General features: G+C 41.9%; 1 protein-coding gene across 7 annotated transcripts; it reads right to left on the reverse strand.

Moving 5' to 3' along the window:
* Nucleotides 1–1,166: 1,166 nt before the first annotated feature.
* Nucleotides 1,167–13,382, reverse strand: HNRNPDL (heterogeneous nuclear ribonucleoprotein D like). Of its 7 annotated transcripts, none has more exons than XR_014515595.1 (9): nucleotides 7,771–8,059; nucleotides 5,122–5,290; nucleotides 4,871–5,032; nucleotides 3,647–3,778; nucleotides 3,415–3,529; nucleotides 2,989–3,156; nucleotides 2,610–2,702; nucleotides 2,121–2,225; nucleotides 1,167–1,432 (listed from the first exon to the last, which is right to left on the reverse strand). XR_014515595.1 is itself a non-coding variant. In XM_083459021.1 (9 exons), exons 2-8 carry the CDS (start codon nucleotides 7,887–7,889, stop codon nucleotides 2,632–2,634), a joined length of 936 nt encoding a protein of 311 aa, XP_083315147.1. In that variant the 5' UTR covers nucleotides 7,890–9,073; nucleotides 13,145–13,382; the 3' UTR covers nucleotides 1,167–1,432; nucleotides 2,610–2,631. The 7 variants fall into 7 exon arrangements, 4 of the variants coding, with proteins under 4 accessions (XP_083315147.1, XP_083315148.1, XP_083315146.1 ...); XR_014515596.1 differs by having other exon boundaries at nucleotides 1,167–1,428; nucleotides 7,750–8,010; XR_014515597.1 differs by having other exon boundaries at nucleotides 7,750–8,010.
* Between the last annotated feature and the right edge of the window lie 118 nt (nucleotides 13,383–13,500).

Raw genomic sequence — 13,500 nt, forward strand, 5'->3', positions numbered from 1 at the left:
GTGACCATTATTTAAATTGCTCAATTACTATCATGGTCAAAGGTCCTTTTTGGTGACCACTCAACATTAGGGTAAGGCGAGATCACTTGACAGTTTGATTGGTCTCAATGAGAAAAAGAGCCTCTTGCCTCATAAAACCCAGACTATCGTTTTTATTATTCTTTAATATATTCTTTTATATAGAAAGAATGCAGCACTGAAAAAGCCACATCCCAAAATACCATATAATACTAGATAAGGGAGCAATAGTGAAAGGGCAAGTACTCATGGAGTAAACTCCCCAGGCACTGATTATTTTCATAGGGTTTGCTTTTCCTGCTGACTAGCACTCATTTCCATTTCTACCTTAGATTCCTTTTACTGTTAAGGTCACTGGACTGTAGAAATCTAAAGACTGCTAAGACACAGCCTGCTCGTTTACAAAAAAATAAAGCTCAGGGGGAGATGGAGAGACTAAACACTATTCATACCTTTAGTTTTCCGAAGATCAGACAAAGTTCTTAGATTCCATTTGAAAGCCCTAGTGTTTATGCCAGTGATTGTCATTATCATAACTAAGGCTAAGTAGACACACTGCATCACCCCATTGTGTTTATCAGCAGCAGACTAGACTGTGTTGGCTGCAACTGCCAAGTCGGTGTCAAAGCATGAGCAATGGACAAACAACCCTCCTAGTACTTAAAACTTTTGATTAGATTGTTTGTTGTTTTAATGAAACAGCATTTTGTCTTCCTTAGTAGTAAAAACACCTTAGTTGCACAACTTAATTAAAATGCAATTTAAAAAAAAAAAACACCCAAACAACCAGCCAACAATTTTCAGTAAACCTAGGGTATGTTTCAGTCTCTGTTCAGTGTTTTTCAAAGAAAAGGGATGACTTCCCTCCAAGCAGCTGCATCATACATAGATTAGGGACTATATATCAACATAAAAGATCACACTTGCTTCTATAATCAATAAAGTCTCTTCATTTTTTAAATGAAAACGTCGGTGATAGAATCATGTTGCAGTACAGCATGGAATACAGTTGAGACACACATACCCTTGCATTTCTCTAGCACACACAGTGTGGGTTTAACATGTTGCAATATTGCTCACAAGTACCTAATGGTATTCTTGAGCCTGATACAACCACCGTGGTATTCTCAAAATGCTGAAGACAGCACTCACAGAAGATAAGCATTTTTATTTGAGCCATTCAACAAAGAAATACAAATAAAAATTGTATAAACACCAGAACCACATTGGCATCAAACACAGATGACAAAAGGACAAAAAGTAAAAACCATAAAGAAAACTATTCGGCCGCTATGTACAGTTGGACACTGTTGTGTCATACACTAAAAGTCTTTTACAAAATAATCTCATGTCACGAAGACCACCCTCCAGTCAGTCCTGATGTTCTGCAAGATGGCTTTGCTGTAGAATCTACCTACAACCAAGACAAAAAAACATTATGAGACTAGTGCAACGTTTACAATCGTTTTTAAAAGGTCCATTTTCATGAACTGCTTTAAGTCCTCTATTTATTCCTCGCTTCACTGTTAAAGATCATATGCATCTCTGTCAACATGAAATATTTCTGATGACCCAATTGCACTTTACATGCCCAGGCGTCCCAGTTCAGCTCAAATGATGGAGCTATGTCAAAGAACTGCAGAAACTCAGCAAGGAAGTTCTTGGTTTACTAGAAACCAAGCTGTAGAAGAGCCTTTCACGGCTTCAACTGCTAGCGGGAAAGAGAAAGTGGCAATACAAGGAAAATTATTGTTAGCCAAGTGATTAAATAGAAACTGCCATCTGCATATGATCTTTAATGTTTCCAGATTTAAAAGTTTGTTTAGGTTTGTAGAATTCACTAATAGCTATAAAAGAAAAAAGCAAGCATTAAATCTTAAAGAACGAACACTTAAAACGAGGTTCCACAATTGATATACAACACTAAACAGAAGACCAAAAATGATTAAGCTGTAAAGGCATTTATGCACTTTAACTCCTGTAAAAAACCATTTTAAGTTAAGACACTTAAATCTTCAAAGAAGATTTTTAAAAAGAAGCCAAAGTCTGAAGTTTTCCACTTTAATCTTTACGCTGGTACATGAAGTTGGAAGAGACCATACCACAGGACAGCGTTTTCTGGTGTATGCCTTGCGCTCTGCCTGCAACGTGCGACCCCCAGAGATAGACGTGGTCAGGGTGACACACGGCCTGCAATGAAGTTCCCGCTGGCGGGTACAAACAAGGTATAATGTCAGAGTTAGAAGACAACAATCTTGTTTTGCTTAAGTTGTACCCATTTCAGTACTTTACCTGTTGGTTAACACTTCTATTAAGTTTAATTATTCCTCTACACCACCTGGCACACAATGTAAGCAGAAAAACTCTTATGTTTCTCTGAAGTACTAAGGACGATGAACCACCTTTTACAGAGTTAAAGATCTATAGACACTTAAAAGTAAAGAGTTTTAAAAACACATTTCAAAACACGTTTTTTAAAAAAGTTTTTTTTAGAAAAAGGCTATCCAAGAAAAGTGGTTTATACTTGTTTGTCTATTGATCTTTAAATTAGATTAGACGTATGGGTGGTGACACTTTCACTCAATACACACCTGTTTCTTTCCAGGTTTTCCTTTAGTATGGCTGGTAGTTGTTTTGGTGATTACCGCCACCTCGGGATGCCTTTCCGTAAGTGCTTTGCTGTCCTGTTCAGGAGAGAAATTGCAGCTTCAAAGTCCATCTCAAAACCACAGGATACTCAAAAGATGCTGTACCAAACTATCATCGGAATCGTTACATACTTACACAAACCTCTATCAGTTTCAATACAGACTCCCACAACTCTTAGAAACTCCCACAACTAAAAATCCATAAAGAAATACGCAATACCCTCCTCTTCCTGCCCCATAGATGCCAGGATGAGAAAGACCATAAAACTACCCTAAATCTATAGTATGAACTAGAGGCAATGTTGAAAGAAAAGAGGCTTACCACTGTAGTCAGCGTATCCCTGTCCATAGCCATAACTTGGGTAGTTGTACCCAGAATAATCATATCCACCATAGCTGCTGTAACTCTGATCGCTGTAAGGACTGTTGTAACTTCCATATCCTTGATCATAATAGTTATTATACCCTTGGTTCCAGCTTTGACCTTGACCTAAAATAAAGTGATTATGACATGAAATCTTTAGCCTGCTTTTTTATGTTAGAGAAAAATTAAAAGCCACAGTATTTAAAGCTTTTTTACTCTAATATTCAGCTACAAAGGCTCCCAAATTTTTAAAAAATGTAGAACAATCTCTGCCCTCAGTCTTACAATGTAGTATCACTCCAAGAACACCCCTCACGTTGCAACTCCTGATTCAGATGGTTTCTGGAGACACATTTCAGCAGTTAAGATTTAAGGCACACTCACCCCTGCCACGTCCTCTGGAACCACCACGCCCACCAGATGAAGCGCCTCTGCCTCCCTTCTGTTGCTGCTGTTGCTGCCTATATACATCTTTGGGCTGTGCTACTTTTATCTCACACTAGATGAAAACAAAAGTGCAGAACTATAATACTACGTACACAAAGGACTTAACATTCTGAACTATCATCACTCTTGCATGCAAGAGAAGTTGGAAGTGACAAACACAAAGCAATACCTTTCCAGAACCAATTTGATGGTATCTGCTTTCCAACAATTTCTTTACCGGTTCTTCATCTGAGTATGTGATGAAACAGAAACCCCTTCTTTCATTTGTCTTCGTGTCCATGGGAAGTTCAATATTTTCTATCTGAAAACCACAGTTAAAAGCTGTTAAATCTAACCCAATGTCAGCTTTCACCAAACTAGTGCTTTCTGTTTGTTTTGATCTACAACTCCCATCAGTCCCATCCGACACAGCCTTCCTTCATCCTCTTGGCCCCTATTTTGCAATGTGTATATACCTTCACTCTTCCAGCTTCCAACCTTTACCATCCCATTTTTTCTTGCAAACCCTCATGCCTAAAACTAAATCTCTAACTTCTACATGCTCTCAAATCCTTCCCCTGGACTCTGATCGAACTCAAGCTACATTTACTCACATTCATCCAATGCTCTTCCGTCATTCTTTTTGATATCCTCTTAGTTCTTCCTTCACCCCTCTTTTACCTCATTGATGCAATTTAACTACAAATATTTTGAGACAAGGCTCATCTTTTTCCTTATGTTACTCTTAAGCACCAGATGCATTACAGTGTATTGACCAATAATTAATATTTTTAGGCAGCTTGCAAGAAAAGTCTTAACTGATGTTCAAAAGCTCTAAAAGTCAACGACCCCAAGAGAAAAGCTATCAAGCTACTCAAAGGTCACATCTGCACATAATAAGCCAGACTTTCTGGCCTATTTTGAATCAGCTTTACTGATCATAGCTTCTTGCAACAAACTATGATCCCTAACGTGGACATAATGAGATGTCAAAGCTCCCTCCTACATTAATCCTGTTTGTGCCAGGGGATCAATATAAAGGAGTGACCAGGGAACACTGCTCACTCAGAAGGTCTAGCTTACTGTTGTATGCAAATGCAGACAGTGTCATTCAAAACTACTATATTACAGTAAGCCCACAACTTTTGGGGATCGTGCCTAAAGCCAAAATTACAGTCAAAACACACTGGGTGCAATGGTGGATGAGATTGCCACATTCTTTTTACTGGATGCCCAACCCTTTTTAAATTTGGCCAAGCATGTAAAGCTGAATGCATACAAGTTAAATATGCACAAGTTGCAGGCTTCTTGTACAATTTAGAACAAGCAATGTTTTACCAGTAAGTATGCCACAAAATACCCCTCAACTGTAGGGACAAAAAATGCTAGACAAAGACAACAACAAAGATTATACCTCTCCAAAGCCACCAAAATATTCCTTTATTTGCTCTTCAGATGTATCTGGACTCAGTCCACCAACAAACACTTTTTTGGGTGGCTCTTTCCCCTTTAAAGCTTTTGCCCTTTTGGGATCTATTAACTTGCCATCCAATTTGTGTTCCTTCAGTTCCAAAACCTAAAAATACACGAGTTCAAATTCAGACTCAGAAAATGAAAATACTTCATAAGTATTGAAAGATGCATTTAACACCAAGACTTACATACCTTCTCAACACTGGCAGCATCTTTGAAAAGCACAAAGCCAAAGCCTCTAGACCTCCCTGTGACAGGATCTGTTTTAATTGTGCAGTCCACCACTTCTCCAAAGCGAGACAAATACTCCGTCAAATCTTTTTTGCTCGTATCCCAGCTTAGGCCTCCAATGAACATTTTACTGCAATGAAAGGACAGACATTTGATTAAATTATACCTTCCCAAAACATTATGTATTTAATGTATGTTTTGACTTTCAATTTGCAAGCTAGCTAATAAATTTAAAGGCAATTACACTAACCAATACAAAACAACATTATTAAGCAGGACAGACAAATATGCTTGATTGCCCCAACTCATTTACCATGTCTCTATTGTATTCCACAAATTAGAAAAACTCAAACATGTCACACTTGATGTACAGTCACAAGTTAGTAAGGAAAACCCAAAACCTCATTTTTGCAGAGAGGGGGTCCTTCAGAACACTGCTCTACTGATTTGTCCTGCATATGTGGTTCAAACTGTGAGCAAAGATGACTGTAAAGGTCCTTAATTTTTTATATATTAAAGTCCTATCTCTTATCCCTACCATGGGAACAGCTGGGCATAAAGTTCTCAATGCTGATCTACAATGTTATCTTTATTTTCCATTATTTGGGGGAGAAAGCATTTTAATTTCAAAAAGCCCAAATACAAGAGTAGCCAAGTATAGGTTAACATTTTCATGAAGCGGAACACATTCTGTGTCTATTCTGAGATTATTACAACTCTTGTAAGTTCTAATGTCTCTACACGACAGTAAATGTATATCTGGTTTAAAATACATGCCTATAGAACCCCTATTACACTTTCAGCTTAGTGTGAAGCTTATTTTGTTTAAATGGGACTTACTTCCAAGTAAAAGTATATGGAATGGATGTCATTTGCAGGCAAACACAATCTACCCTGATTTAAGACTTTGCAACAGGAATGAAAGGTACATATTTGATTAACTGCTCATCCTATCTTGAGCTTAGAATGGAATCAGGACAGAAAGAATGAAATTAGACACCCTTCCCTGGAAGGAAGGAAACTTGCATAAGGAGGACAATTATCAGCTTTGAATAGTCTTGCAAGGATGAAATGCAGGATAACATGAAAGTGCAGATAACTAACCATGCTCTCAATCTTAACAGCCCTGAAAGGTAGGTCAATGGGAATTTCATATTGTAGGTGGCTGGGATAAGGCTTTAGAGAACTGTGTGGTTCTGCATGGCCAACACTCAGGAATACTGTAGTGGGAATTGCAATCCAGCATCATCAAAAGGATGGCACAACCAGAGGTTTGAAGAAGCTCTCAAGGCAACTCTTTAAATATGTAGTATAAAAACCAACAACTGAGAATCACTGGCCTGCGAGAGCTTCAACTAGAGAACAGCCTTTACCAAAGGCATCACGGCCTTTGAAGAAGCAGAACTCAGAAAAGGAGAAACACAAGGGAGAAATGTGCTAAGAGGAAGGCACAGTTTGGCAAATCCTTACTGTGATCTACTGCCACCTGAAACCTCTGACCCCACTGTGGAAGGATGTATGGATCCAGAATTGGCCTCCACAGTCACACCGTTAAGACCATATTCATGTAAGACAATCTTACTCGGATACGAGTGATCACCAAAGAAGACAACTACATCCAAGAGTCTCCATGCTGCACTATAATAATAATAATTTATTATTTTTAGCCAGGCAAAGTGCAGCAGTTAGGTTTGTTGGGAGTAAGGCAATGTTTCTCCAACTTGGGAGTTATAGTCCAACAACAGCTGGAAGACTCACCATCCCTGACCACTGGGTCCTGCTAGCTAGGGACGATGGGAGTTGTAGTTCAACAACATCCAGAGACCCAAGTTTAAGAAACACAGGACCGGGGCCTGGGAGGGTTCCAATCCCCACTCGGCAACTTGCTCTCTCACCCTAACCTACCTCACAGGGTTGTTGTTGTGGCGATTAAACTTAATGGAAGGGCAAAAGGGACCACGAGCGCCTTACGGGGTGGGGAAGGATAGGACAAAAACTTAACATAAATTAGTGAAGCAAAACGCACTAGTGTAGCAATCCTGTGATGAGCGCAGCCGTGGCAGAGATCAAGTGCGCCCAGAACCCAGCAAGATGCCTTGAGAGCCTGACACACAACGAAGCCTACACTGGCCGGCAGCAGCTCTCCAGGGCTGCAGAGCAGGTAAGTCTCTCCCTAGTCCCCCGCTTGGGATCGAACCTGGGACCTCCCCGCACTCAAAACAGGCGCCCCTTACTACTCTTGCCCGGTTCCCAGACTGCGCACGCGGCGGCGCCAGCTTTCCTTGATCCCGCCCACCGCGCTCCCCCATAGGCTGCCGCTTGCGTCACGGCGCCTTAACGGGCACATTGCCGGCTCCGCCCAATTGGAAGAGGAGGCCGAGCGCGCGAGCGGGCGGGGGGCGGAGCGAAGGACACACAAAAGGGGCCCGGGGAGGCGGCGCTCGCGTGGGAACGGCCTAGTCACGTGGCCGAGCCGCCTCAGTCCCCCCCCCTCCTTCCCGCCATTTACTTTTCCTACAGGACAAAATGGCGCCCTCGCTCTTTTCCTCCCCCCTCCCCTCGCCACGCCGCGAGGCTGGTTTCCTCCACCTGCTCGTCCGCCCTTCGTACCCGTCATCTTGCTGGTTCTTGCTGGCGTTGATCTTGGAGCCCTCGGCGAAGTCGTCCCCGCCGGCGCCGGAGCCCGCGTTGTTGTTGTTGCTGCTGCCGTAGTCGGTGTTGTCCTCCATGGCCGAGAAGGGCCGAGAAGAAGCGCGCACAACACAGAGACACAGACAAGACGAGAGAAGGGACAAGCGAGCGAAGCCGAGCAGAGTATTAAAATGGCGGCCGTAACAAGAGATCCGGGCAGAGCCTGCGCCGCGGTTATATACGGCCTCTCTCACCCAATCGGCGCCGTCCCCAGGCGCAGGCGCGGAGGAGGAGGAGGGCGGAGGGATTTTCTGTAGGAAAAGAGCGCTCCAGTGGCGGAAGGGCAATGGCCGAGGCGTGAGCCCTAGTGGGTTGGACTATGTTAAGAGCCTTTCGGTTTCTTCCACCAGGGACTCCACACGTTTGCGTACAAAAGTACCCGTTTGCATTCAGTGGGTCTCGTTTCCCATTAATTATTATTATTATTATCATCATCATCATCATCATTTATTACCCGCCCTAAGCCTGCAATATTTTAAGCACATCATTTAAAAACGGTTCAAAGCAACAAAATAAGACGGGTCCTTAAAAAGTCATAAGCTGCGGTTTGTAATGCTAAGTCTATTTACTCAGAAGGCAATGATGGTGGATTCAGGGCTTAGTTGGTGTTAAGGGACCTGCATCTGCCATTGCTTTTCATAAAGCAGATGAAGGGAAACATGGTTCCTGATCACGTGCAGAGTGCCTTTCTTTCATGAGATGGGCAGTACACATGGGACATCCAGTGGGAAAGTGAGCCTTGCTTCTAGTTTTCACCCTCACCCCACATTCACAACTTCTGAAAGGACCTGCCTGCATGCAAAGTTTTTGTTTCTGTACTTGCCCCAAAATCAATTGTACGGCCTGCTTGTGTGGTTTGTGGCTTCTTTCGCAGTGCGGAAAAAGGGGGTCAGTGGTGGCTTTTAGTGGGCACAATGAAGCCCTCCCATGTTTGAGCCTGTATGGTCATGTAGCATAGCTGTCAACTGTCAACCTTCCCTTTTTTTGCACAAAATCCCCTTATCCCAGCGCTGTTTCCCGCTGCTTCCCACTGCTATCCCGGATTGTTAGATATCCCGTAGACTGTCCCCGGGACCGGTGAGGCTGCTGATCCCTTATTTTCGAGGCTGCTGATCCCTTATTTTCTGAAAGTTGGCAGCTATGCATGTAGTGCAGGAAGAGTTCCCCAGAGGACATCCATACATAACATGATTTGGATGAGGTTTCTGTGAGGGCTGTATTCCTTTGTAGGAAACAGTGCAAATCAAGGCTGAGTATGATACATGACAACGGCTACATACACATCATGCATTTAAAGAACAGCCCCCCCCCCAAAAAAAGAGAATATTGTGAACTGTAAGAAACTTGTTGCACAGCTATAATTCCCAGGACCCTTAACAAACTACAATTCCCATAATTATTGGTGGGGGAGGCATACTTTAAATTTATGGTATGTACACAGCCTTATATTTTTCGTCCAGTACCCTACATGATTCCAGCCACACAAATGCTAAAGGTTTCTCCCAGTGCTTTTTATTCTTAAAAAAAAATGTTTAGGGGTACTCTCATTTTGACTCAAGAAAATCACCATTTTATAGTTCAAATCGGGAAAAATAAATACAGTAAATGGACAAAAGGACAAAGATTCACAAAATGTTTAGGGGTATGTGTAACCCTGCTTCCCCCCCCCCCGAAAAAAAGCACTGATTTCTCCACACATACATTGTTCTCTCCATTCAGGCAAGCAAGCTCTGTCGCAGTTAAACAACACACCCAAGCCAGGAAAAAGCGCCCAAGAAGGGTGGTGCCCAGCAGTTGGTGTCAGGAGTTGCCTGGCTGCTTTCTCAAACTCCCCGCTGCTTGCTATTCAGACTTTAGCAGGAAGTTAAGTAATGCTTCGAGCAAGGCTTCTATCATATGCACACATCAGGAAGGAAGGAAGCTCCATTGAGGTTCATGGGGCATCTCATGAATAAGATTACAGTTCATGGGGCATCTTAGAATAAGATTACAGTGCCCATGCTCTTTCCACCCTTTTTATAAAAAAAGGGGAAAGAGGACAAAGAGTAAGGGGAGAGTATCCTCAGCCTTTCCAAGCAGGGTTACCTGCCTCCAAGTTTAGAAAAGGTTCAAGGAGCAAAGGACCCCGTTTCCTTTTCCGACAAAGATTTGAGTCCATACTAACAATACAGCTCAGGTAAGAGCCAGCCTGGCTGAGGTGTATGTACAGGTACAGTGGTACCTCAGGTTACATACGCTTCAGGTTACATATGCTTCAGGTTACAGACTCCGCTAACCCAGAAATAGTGCCTCGGGTTAAGAACTTTGCTTCAGGATGAGAACAGAAATCGCACGACTGCGGCGCAGTGGCAGTGGGAGGCCCCATTAGCTTAAGTGGTGCTTCAGGTTAAGAATAGTTTCAGGTTAAGAACGGGCCTCCGGAACGAATTAAGTACTTAACCCGAGGTACCAATGTATATGCTCTTGCCACCCTGAACAATTTGGTCCCGCTAGCAAACTTGAACAATTTGGTCCCGCCACCTCACTTCCCACTAACTCTAGTTCATGCTTGAAGTAGTTTAAAAGCACAGGAGTACAGGTTTCTGTCCCTTCATAAGTGGAAGGATTATTGTATTTTCCTCCCCAAAAGGCCTCCTTATTTTTTTGAAAGTCCTTCATTTCATTTGAGAGCATCAGATTAATATATAGGACACACTGCCTATCCCTCATTGAATTCAAATGCCAGTGTTTTGAAATGTCTAGTTTGCAAACTTCAGCAACTGGAATGATTCCTGAACAGTGAAACTTCTTTTAAGTACATAAGAAAAGTGCTACTGGATGAGACCACAGGACATAAGCACAATAGCACTCTCCTATTCATAGGCTTCAGCAACTAGTATTCAGAGTAATTCTACTGATTTATTTGTATGTAGCATACTATACAAATACAGTTGTTTTCTTGAAAGCCACATAAACACTCTCTTAAGCTTATAGCATGTTCCTAAGACCTTTTAATGCCCCTGAGCTTCCAGCAGAAATTAAATGTTTTTATCCCCTTGCATTTTAACTTATTTTATCCTCCTCTTCTTATAGGACATTGATTTTAGTAACATTTAGGTTATTCTGGTTACTGTGTTTTGGTCTTGCTGTAAGCTGCTTTTCATGTGTTTATGAAGAAAAGTACGTAGGGTTTAAATTGTGGAATTAATAGAGGAGATAATGGAGGAGATAAAAAGGAGTGGCAAAGTGAGTAGCACTGAGCAATCTCATTCCATGCAGCTTTACAAGAAGTAATAGTACATACCGCTGAGCCCCAAAATGGAAAACTATCCTGGTGACATGCTGGCCAAAATTTGTAAAATGAGAAGTGTTGAGTCTCCAGCCTGCTTGAATTCCACACCCTATGACAAGGAAGCCTTTCCACATAATCCTGTGTGTGAAGTCTGACTCATTGGTATATATTTAAAGGCACAATCTTCTTTTTCCATTTGTTCCAGGGTTGCATTTGGGCTTTGGCACGGTTAAGTATCATATTATTAAAGAGTGCTTTTTGTTTGCAATTAGCATTATAGCATAGAGGGAGTGTAAAGGAAAAAATCTTCATCTGAAAATGAATTTTATTTAAAAGAACAGAATGAAAACCAAGAACATATTTTTGTAAAATAGTCATAAAGTTAAATGCTCTTGAAATACAGCAGAGATGCAGGTAATATTCTACCCAATCAAAGCATGACATAGTCTAGGGGGTTTAAATTGAGCAGAGACGTGGTTCAGAACTGAGCTTCAGAAATAAATGCCGTCAGTATGATGCACAGACTGCATCTGTCTCAATGAGGTATCTCTGTTTATATTTAATGAGATGTTTCCACAACCGTAACAGTCTGAAATCTAATCTCACCTGGTTGTATGCAGTTAGTCCTACTCAGAGTAGACACATTGAAATTAATGAATCTTAGATCTATTACAGTGGTGCCTTGGTTCTCAAACAACTTGGAACCCAAACACTGCAAACCCGGAAGTGTTCTGGTTTGCGAACCTTTTTCAGAAGCCGAAGATGCTCCATTTTGAGTGTTATGCTTCTGTTTTGAGTGTTACGCTGACAATTTGAGTGCCACACTTCTGTTCTGAGTGTTACATTGAAGTCTGTCTATTTTGGGTACTGTTTTTATTTCGCGTTTTTGTTTTTGCAGCTTTTTGTTGTTTTTTGTGACTGTGTGGAAGCCAGTTCAGCTACTGATTGATTGATTGATTGATTGATTTGTGTGACTGCAGTACATTGTTTATTGCTTTCATTTTATGGATCGATGGTCTTGTTAGATAATAAAATTCATGTTAAATTGCTATTTTCGGAATTGTTTTTAAAAGTTTGGAACGGATTAATCCATTTTGCATTACTTTCTATGGAAAGGCGCACCTTGGTTTTGGAATGCTTTGGTTTTGGAACAGACTTCCAGAACAGATTAAGTTTGAGAACCAAGGTACCACCGTAATTGCAATGGGTGTACTCTGAGTAGGACTAACACTGAATATAAGCCTTCTATACATGGATTCGCTGCTACTCTTTTACCAGAATGAAAGGGGGCAGGGCAGAAACACCAATAGTAAATGCTGTACATAATGGGAATCTATAAGAGCACCCACTCAGTGTTTTATGTATTCCAGTTCACCAGAACCTAGAGAAGTCCCAATCCAGGTTTTACCAAAAAAGCTGGGCCCTGAACTTTGTAGGTGTGACCTTCAAGGAAACAGTTCTGAGCATGCTCAGAATAGATGTATTGCCTCTTTAGTCTTCCTGGAAAAGACCTGCAAATATGGCTAAATTACCATCATGCAGGAAGGGGCAATAACTGCAAAATCAGGTCTAAGTGCCATTAACATACACATGTACTATCATTTTGTTTTTCTGCCTGGATACAGGTGGATGGGACCTCCCGGCCACAGCCGTACTTTTGCACTGAGGTTGACTGAGTGGTAAAGAGGATAGCAGATTGACAGAACTATCTCCCTCCCTAAACTAACTCCAAATGGATTATGGAAAGATGCATGAGACAAAAAAAAGAGCATGGGTTTGAGATTTTGGAGGAAACTTTTAAAAAGACCAGCTTGATGTTTCACTGCTTGTCCCGATGCACCAAGTCACCGATGACTTTAATCAGGAAATAGGAGAAATGAGTAGAAACAAATCAAGAAACCAAAATACCAGAATTCAATAACAATTCACTTCTAGTCGCGTTCCAAAGGCATTGTCAGTTAACGATGCACACTAATAACTTGGGCTGCCCACAGCAGGACAGGACCCTAATTCTGAGCATACCTTTTGAATCCACCATCAGTGCCCTAAATAAAGAATCTCAAGCGTTTCTTGGGCAAACGAAGCCTCTTGCTTCAAAGCGGTAGGGCAACTGCGGGCGCGTGCCAGCTAATATTCCAACGGTACCAAGGGATGCAGCCTACAAGGTCCTCGCACGGCTTGTCCTGCCGATAAACCTGCAGGGAGAAGCTGCTCCTGTACTGCAGACAAGATGCATCCTCCCCCGGCACTCGCTCTACGCAGCGTGGAAAATGGCCGCTCAGCTTTTATTACACAACACGGTAGTTTGGGTGCACGCCTATTAAATCCGTAACTACTTTGGGTTACGGAAATGGGGATGGCCGCACGCGTTACGCAGC

This window comes from Podarcis liolepis (genome assembly GCF_965112155.1).
Source record: "Podarcis liolepis genome assembly, chromosome: 9".
NCBI lineage: Eukaryota > Metazoa > Chordata > Lepidosauria > Squamata > Lacertidae > Podarcis > Podarcis liolepis.

What these genes read in the sequence shown, in the direction of transcription:
- HNRNPDL (XM_083459020.1), bottom strand. Translation starts at nt 7,889, where the DNA reads ATGGAGGACAACACCGACTACGGCAGCAGCAACAACAACAACGCGGGC. An exon ending in ATGCTGCCAGTGTTGAGAAG is followed by an intron (nt 5,033 to 5,121) that starts GTATGTAAGTCT and finishes GTGTATTTTTAG; the next exon opens with GTTTTGGAACTGAAGGAACA. An exon ending in GGGATACGCTGACTACAGTG is followed by an intron (nt 2,703 to 2,988) that starts GTAAGCCTCTTT and finishes TCTCCTGAACAG; the next exon opens with GACAGCAAAGCACTTACGGA.